Raw genomic sequence first — 8,937 nt, 5'->3', positions numbered from 1 at the left:
GTACAGTTAATGAGCAACCTGTACTTGTGTGCTTGTTTGTTCTGTCTAAAATGTTTATTTTGGAATAAAGAGGTTAATATAAAAAATATTTTTTGTCCGATTCATCGATTAATCGAAAAAATAATCGGCCGATTCATCGATTTTTAAAATAATCGTTAGTTGCAGCCCTAAATTTAATATAGAAACAGACTGAACACATCCACCCCTATGATCTGGGCCATTTTCATAGACACTAGACCTAGAATTTTCTTTAACAGGAGTCATATGGAATTGGTAAATGTTACTCATGTTAGTTCTATCATAAGCATATATAAGCTCATAAAGTCATTTAAAAACAATTTACACTTTAAACTAATAAAACAATCCAATAAAGGAGGTTATAAGAAATCCATGAAACATGAGCCAGGTAAAAAGAGAAGGCAGCTTTCTAATTTAAAATCAGTGTTTTGTTTCTAACTGATGTGGTAATATCCTATGAAAATATACTTAATATATCACATAATGACATAAAAACAGATAACAATAAACATAAATATACTAATCCTGATATAAAACTGAAAAGGGAAAAAAAATCAAGCCTCCATTTGGTACTCACTCTGCTACGTATTCCAGGGGCGTCCATGAGCTGTAGTCTGCATCAGGCATGAACTTCCTGTTCATCGGTGTATCCAAGGTAACGCTGCCAAATGAAGCCAGATAAGAGTCAGGGTGAGGAGCTGCATCAGAGCAGCAGAGAGGAAACAGCGCTGGCGGCATCTCCACAAATAAATATCATACACTGTTAGAGGAGTGTCAGGATTTCAAGTCTGTCTCAGAGTCAGTGGCTACAGTGTGAGCTACGTAAAGTACATTTACAGAAGATGTCAAGTGAAGTTACAGTAAAGATTACATTTTCATGTCCATACATTTCTAGGATCATCCATTTACATTTGCAAACCCTTAACACAAGGAGTGAAACAAAAGCAGCTAAATTAGGCTGTTTTTGCTTGTTTTGCTTGTCGGCCCCTTTGGTCTTCTCAAAGACAGCGTTACAAGATGAAACTGATGCAGATAAGCTAATATCAACATTTTAACCCAAAGATATTGTCTGGCTTTTAGTCTATGACATCAAACTCAGCAGAAACACAGTGATTTTGAATGAAGAAGAGGCCTGTTAAAGAAATGCAAGTCATAGCTAATGCTAAACAGATGTGACTAAATGCTGGAGAGGGAGGCTGTGTGGCCTCGGGCTGGGAGAGTAAAAATTGAACCAAAGAGAGAGCAGGAGCCAGATACACCCCTCAATAAAACTGCTCTCATAAGGACAGTGCAAAACTACACTAAAATAAACGATGTTGTGGAAATTTGTGTTAATCTTTCATCAACAGCAGATCGAGTGTACATAATTACACATGTAGGGTGATATTGGTGTCCTGCTTAAACATCCAACAGAACAAAAGATAAGTGGCGTAACTTATTTTCCAGCACACCTGCACTGATTTTCTGCCATACAACAGCTGTGTCCATTTAAGTAGCACCGGCTGAGGATGAGTGAGTTGATGCATATGAAAAAACAATTTATTTAAAAAAAGGTCAACAAAATGTGTCCCAAAACAAACAGACACCATCGACCATAAAAACAGATCTTTAGACCATCAACTTCAATGTTGAAATCTAAATATTAAGAAGATCTTTAAAAAAATAAAAGATTCTTAGGAAAGCATATGCTATTTAGCAGCGCAACCTCAGCAAATCTGAATTAAATCCAGCATTGAGAAGAGCAATTCCACTGCAAGAATTAAATGATTCAATATTCACCAAGTTTCATGTGAAATTTGCATTTCTGAAGTTTGCTGATGAATTTAATTAAAGGCACTTACGGTAGTATAGCGACCGCTGCCGCTCCTGCCGGCATGCCGCTGTTCTTTGATGCCAGACTCTGACACAGTTGGTGGATGGCTGCTTTGGCCATACCATAACCCACCATACCTGGAGATAACAGATCAAACACTTTAGAGCCCAGAAGAGAGATAACAGAGCACACGCAGTCTAGATGATTGATGTTAATAAATTATATGGGTGAGATGCAGGCTGCCAAACACTTCTTTGGATCATCCAACAAATAAAATGACATCTATCTATACTATACTATATCTAAATTATACCAATTCACAGAGGTGGTGATAAAAACAAATGACAAAATTATCGACCAATATCCATTTGACCAACTTTTACAAAGGTACTTGATTGGGTGGTGAAAAACATACTTCACATTTACTTATTTGAAAGTGAGCAGTATGTACAAAATAAATAACAGTAAATCTCTAAGCTAAATTATTACATGTGGAGGTCCACAGGGCTCCATATTGGGACCACTTCTCTTTATATTACATGTAAATGACTTTGTAAATTCAACAACTATTCTCCACAAGGTAATATTTGCGGATGAATACCCCTATAACCCACAGATATATATGAACAAAATGATAGTATCATAGTTTCAACATGAATGAAACTCATTTATATTTTCTTAATATATCAACATCTTAATAAAGAAATTGATTCAACAATATCCAGATAACGGTATTTTTTAAGCAATGAGGCAACCTTCTTACTTCGGCCAATTTACAGCAGCTAATCTGTGAGCGCAGTGGGTACCGGTTGTGAGCTTGAGGCGATGGTCTTTTCTCCCTCTGTTATTATAAGCAGCTGTGTGTGTACAGTTTGTGATCATGAGTCAGGTCACACGTTATCATTTATGGGTTGGTGCGGTCCCGGACGGGTTTTAAATGGGGATTATTGTAGGTAATGGGTCAGGTCTTGGTTCTGAAATCTACGGTTGCAGGTGGATACAGTTTTGAAAAAACAGATCCTAAAAAGCCAGAGGTCAGAGTAAAAGAAGCACAGATGAGAACATGAGGGGAAAAGAATTAGATTTCAAACCATCTGTAAACATAAACAGTTCTGGGCGATGATCTAAATAACCAATTATGCATCAGATTTGTGTGCTTCTAAGTTTTAACAGAAAAACAGTACACCAGCTGAAGAATGTTAGCGAAACAACAAAGATGCTCATATAAGAGATTATAGATTTTTTTAAACAGTACAAGAGCTTGAGTCAAACTCCTGAATAATTTTATAACAATATATAATATATAAAAATATTCATGTAAAAGAGAAAAACTGGAATATGACTTGACTTGAAAACAAAATGAGTTGCTATTTCTAATGTGAAATTTGGCTGTATTTTAGATGCTCCGCATCTGGAAATTGTCAGTCCCTCTTCTCATTGCCTCTAAACAGGAATGCCAAGCATCTGCTACCCCCCCTCAACCATCCTGACTGGCTTACAAACCACTGACCAATAGGAACAAGGGGCGGCTGCCTGGCTTTGCTAGAGTTTTTGTTTTCCGCTAAAAGAGAAAAAATCAACACCAAGGCAAAAGGTGCAAGAGAAAGAAAAAAAATTTGCAAACTCACAACTGTGGCTGCTTTCATGCATTTATCTGTTCAGGAAAAAGAAATTGAGCCTCCAGTTCCACACATGCAGCACCGTGTTTCAACAATGTTTAATGTCAATGAAAACTGCTTTAATTTAATCCAGAGTTAAATCCAATTAGCCTCTGAAACAGCCCCACTGAAACCTTGTTTATGAACAGCAGCCCAACAACATGAGATCAACAATAGAGATAAAATTAACAAAAAAAAAACCACCTTATAATGAAAAAAATTCTAAAAGAACAGTGTGTGACTAAATGAAGGGTATCAATATATATTGCAATATAATCTTGTTCAATAACTTTTTCTGATATTTCTATATACATTGCAGTTTATGATTACAGCCTATGTCGTGGTCTGCCTGACTTTATGTAGTTTTATGTGGGGGTTTTTTTAAATAATTTTTTTATGTAAATATTTCTTAAATATTATATCAGACAAAATTGTATAAAGTTGAATAAAAATAATTATCAGAAGTGTGTACTGGATCATTTTGTGGGCATTCTTGGTAGTCTGAGGCTTTTATTATGATATATATTGATACTGTATTTATATCATATCCACAAAAAATAAATCTGCTAAAAAAAGGGAAACCACCAGAATAAATGTCAGTTATCAGACCTATAGCAGTTTAGGCTAAATTTTGTATTAACCTCACTAAAATAAAAGCATCAAACTATTAATTTAACTGACATTTCAGCAATGCACAATATAAATCAAAACTAAAAATAACATATCTACTTTGGCCCCACTCATGTGGACATTAAATACATGAAATAATGTATAGGCTTATGACTGACTGGACTGCACAAAGACTTTAAAAATAAATTATATGTTCTCTTCTAAGAACCCAAAGTGCATAAGTTAAGTGCCTTTTAAATATTTCTCTGTAGGACTAGAACATATCATAATGTAAAGCCTTTTAACAAACTCAACTCAACTCCGAAATGTGTGAAACTTTCTTGTCCTTTCAAACATCTGACACAGATGGGATGAACGCGCTCCGTGTCAGTTTCCTTTTCTGCATCTCATTTTTCCTCATGTTCAGAATGGAGATGGGGATGTTTGGATTCCAGGTGATAAATTAAACCCGACATGGAGAAACTCTCTGCAGATGCCCCCTTTGAGTTTTGCAAATTGCCATCCCTGGTATTTCCACATCGCAGAAATGCTGGAACTTATCCCATTTCCATAAGCTTGCTGCGCTGTTTGCTTACAATCCTGCATGCTGGGATTTCCTTTTTGATGCGTCATCCGGTGTTGAGCATCTTTTTTGGCCAAAAACAGAAAACTCACACATTTTCGGTGCCTGAATTTTTTTGTGCATTCTCAGAAAATTCCGACTGCAGTAGCCACCATTCAACCCACAGAGGGCATCACAAGGGCAGCTTGCAGAATAAAACCGGATCTGTGTTGTTCAGACAGCCATGAAAAGATCAGACACAGGTCGCATATGGGCCAAATAATCGGATTTTGGTCACTTCAGGCTGCAGTGTGAACGTAGCCTTACTTCTACATAGAGGTCAATGTAGATCAGCAATTTTTTTTGTCATAGCACTGTAGAAGCTTTAACAATAACTAGATAGCTTTTTCATTATATATATATTCCAATAAATGTATCCACAAGCTACAAAATGGAAAATTCAATACAAATATGTCTCCCTTAATCAGCTTTTCTTGAAGATCAGTATACAGCAAAGATGCCAATTGTTCCATCAAAAAAACAACGTATGATTAAATCCTCTAAGGATTTTTTTTTTATTTTGAACATGCAAACATTTGTCCTCTCACCATGACTTGTAATCAATAAAAGCTGATTTCTGTTTTTTTTTCCCCCTCTTTTGCTTAAAAGCAGATGCTTCCAATTCAAAAACCCTCTATCTATTCAGTGTGGTTAAACTCCATTGATGTTAACCTAAACTGCTGAGTCATTACCCTCCTTAAAGCAACGGCCAATGAACGCCTTGGCTTAGAGAGGAGTGCTGATGCACAGCTTTGTGCTGCTAATGTTGGACCCATCACATGTGCTCTGAACAAGACACAACCCCCAATTCAGAGGCTGCTTTAGAGGCAGATCAATCTTGCCAATGTCACATGATAAAGATGAACATATTCGCTGTCACATTGGACAACTAAAACATACAAATAAATGTAAACGTTTGAAATTGTTTGTTATTTTCCTTTCCTATTAACATCCATAAATATCTATTAGTTTTGATAAAAAAGATGAGAATGGCTGCATTATATAATAAAAAAACAAAAAATAACCTAATGATTAAGATGAGTTAATGCCCTCCTGCTTTGTGATTGTTGTAGGACTGTGCAATATAGCTGAAATTGCCTGATATAAGCCTTTCATATCAGTATACTTCAATAATTTTTGATTAGTGTTTTGTAATATCAACCAGGAAAAAGGGCAGAATAAAATTGTTACCCTAACACTATCTGAACATAAAAGAGGTTAGCCTGCCCACTAATCTTGCTTATTTTAGCTGTGAGAGGTTGAAAGGTTAAAACCTTTACTCTGCCTACATCTCCCAGAATACCATGCAGGTTTGGATCAGATTTCATTATTAAAAATATTATCAACATATTTTCTGTTTATATTCTTTAGGTTACCAATGCAATATATTTTATAGTGGTCTATTGATAAGATTTAGCTGATGGATAAAATAAACCCTAGAAAATGAGTAGCCTTTTTAGCTACTAGATACAACTTTAAATTCTTAGTTTTTATCAGCAACAAAGTTTTATTAATCTCTATGTTCAGCATCCACCATTTTAATGTGGCTTAGTTATTTCTTTTTAATAACCTTCCCACCTGTTCACCCCTAAAGGTATTCATGCTGCATTAAACCAGTGGATTAAATATGTTCCAGGCATTAGGAGCATGACATTAATGTGTTCCTCAGTATATTCCCCTTCCAACTGATCATCCCAGGTTTTAAGATTCTCTTTTCTCTGCTCAGTGTTTTAAGGATCCACGACAAAGCTTGACTCTCTGAATCAGAGCAAAGCAAATCAGCGCGTTTTCAATGGAAGTAGTAAATTCAATAAAACTGTCTCCCACCTCCAGTGCCTGACTGAGCTGCTTTGGCTCCTGCCAAAGTAAGCAGCCCCCCAGATTTCAGATGGCGAGCAGCGAGGTGGCTGGAGATGGTGGACGTCCACACGCTTTGCTTCCACATCAAATCAGAGTTCTTGAAAAAATCTGAAGAAATCAAAGGCAATATTGAGATTGAATTGTATCGTACTTGTTAAAACAGTTAACTCAGACAGCTGTTCTAAATCTGAAGCTTACTGAATGCTTATCATCTTGTGTTCTGAGGGACTTTTGATTTATATCATTTAAAAAAGTATAATAAATGCAGTTTAGGTGAAAATGAAACTAACTTCATTTACAAAATTCTGTCTTACTTTTATCAATTATTATATTACAAATGTAAAAAATGTAAAACTGTAAAAAAAAACAAACCAAAAAAAAAACTAGCATCGTTTTATAATTTTTTGGCAGGGACATCGCCATGCTGCAGTACTCCAAGCAGCGACATCATGGAGTTCGTTGATACTTTAGCTGGTAGTTGAATACATTGGAAATACATCACAACCATAAAACACTTAAGAAATTTTGTATGAAGGAAGAGAAAACTGAAAAGACACTCAAGCATCTAAAGCTTATGCTTTAGAGCCCATTCAGCATGTGACTCAAGTTGTAGTAAGGACTGAAGAGGCAGCTGTGGAGCCAGTGTTTTCTGACTATTCGTGCCTCCCGATAGAAGACTGGTTGCAGAGATTATGCAAAGCAGAAGGCTTTTGAATCTGGCAAAGTGTTTTTAATTTCACAGCCTATGACAGGGCAACACAATCAGCCTTATTTTTATTTATTTAGAGTTTTTATTTAGAGTTTTTACAGCACTAGTGGCTCGTTTAATGAACAGTAGAGGCGGGTATGAGAGAGGGGGAGAGGCATGCAGGAAAGGACCACAGGCCAGATTCAAACCCGGGTCGCCCGGACTGAGCATCCATACAGGGGTTGTGTGGGCTAACCACTGCGCCACCAAAGCACGCCCCACAATCAGCCTTATTGACAGGGTACGAAAACAAGCTAAGCAGGCAGAGACATGTAAAGTTATGTTGGCAGGTACTATGCCATCAACTATGCCCCCAACTTCAACACAAACGTCCATCACTAGAGCTTAGTTCTCCGACTTTCTCCTTTGGAGCCTCTTAATAAAATACGTTTTTATAGCTCAAAGATTGCTGGGGAATCACAAGTAATCATAAAACAATGGCTCCACAGCTGCCTCTTCACTCATTACTATAGCTCGAGTCACATGCCAAATGGGCTCAAAAGCATAAGCAATCTGATTTAGATGCTTGAATGTGTCTTTTAAGTTTCTTCTTCAATCAGACCAAATTTTTAAAGTTTTTTATGGTTGTGATGTACAGCTGGTATATCCAATGTATTTAACTGCCAGCTGAAGCATCAAGCAACCCAATGACAACATGGCGTACTGCAACATGGAGGTGCCCTTTTCAAAAATTGTAAGAATACATTTATTTTTTCACGTTTTTAATACAATTATTGATGATAGCAATACACAATCTCATTAATTTAGTTAGGTTAACTGTTCCATTTCCACTCTAAGTGACAGAAAACCAGTCGAGGGAACTAAGAATAATTTTACATGCATTCAGTCAAACAAAGTCTCAAACATAACTCACGATTTTAAGCCTTTAAAACCGAAGCAAAGCTGGCTGATGATTAATGTTACAACAAATACAAGTTTTGAACTCTGACCTTTGGAACTGCAGTTCCCTCCAGCCCAGCCGCCTGCCACACACAGGATGGCATCCACTTTGTTTTCCCCCAGCAGCTGCGCCACATCTGCCGTCACCTGCACATAAAAAGGTTTTTCATGAATCTGCAGGGTTCACACACCAGCTGAATGGCATTTAAATGTCAGCAACGATTCTGTTCAGTCCTCAGATGGAAACTTATCACCTCAGCACAAAAATCAAAGCCGCAACCAGTATGAAAACACTCCACTGAAATGTTTTAGCGTTTCAGAATGCTACGGTCAGATTACTGTCTTTTCAAAATGAAGGCAGCATGTTGTATTGTTTATAGAAAAAAAAAGGTCCACATAATGATAACATTTTGGATTTATAGTCACATTTAAATCCAAATAATATTTGAAAAAGAAAAACAAAATTGATCAACTATGCCTACATTATGTTTCAAGAGAACATTTATAAAAAAAAAAAAAACTGTAAAGAAATTTTACACAATTTTTAGTGTCAGTTTTTTTAGCACACTAAATAACACAACATATCTTTTAAAAAGACAAGGAGATATAGACCACAAGATCTGAATATATACACAGTACAAAAATACAACTACGCTTTTTTTCCTATATATATATATATATATATATATATATATATATATATATATAT

At 36.2% G+C, this 8,937-nt stretch overlaps 1 protein-coding gene across 1 annotated transcript in view; it reads right to left on the bottom strand.

The window, feature by feature from the left end:
* qdpr (quinoid dihydropteridine reductase) overlaps window positions 1-8,937 on the bottom strand; it is an 18,756-nt gene that overhangs the window by 8,311 nt on the left and 1,508 nt on the right. Inside the window, exons 3-6 of the mRNA XM_015402089.1 lie at window positions 8,279-8,375; window positions 6,548-6,688; window positions 1,860-1,968; window positions 596-679 (exon numbers count right to left, since the gene is read on the bottom strand). Of these exons, the coding sequence (XP_015257575.1) occupies window positions 596-679; window positions 1,860-1,968; window positions 6,548-6,688; window positions 8,279-8,375 (431 nt within the window). The remainder of the gene's footprint in view (window positions 1-595; window positions 680-1,859; window positions 1,969-6,547; window positions 6,689-8,278; window positions 8,376-8,937) is intronic.

This window comes from Cyprinodon variegatus, unplaced genomic scaffold (assembly GCF_000732505.1).
Source record: "Cyprinodon variegatus isolate N-32 unplaced genomic scaffold, C_variegatus-1.0 Scaffold1298, whole genome shotgun sequence".
NCBI classification, from domain to species: Eukaryota; Metazoa; Chordata; class Actinopteri; order Cyprinodontiformes; family Cyprinodontidae; genus Cyprinodon; species Cyprinodon variegatus.
Note: the sequence above shows the minus strand (reverse complement) of the source record. Positions and strands in the feature narration are given on the sequence as shown.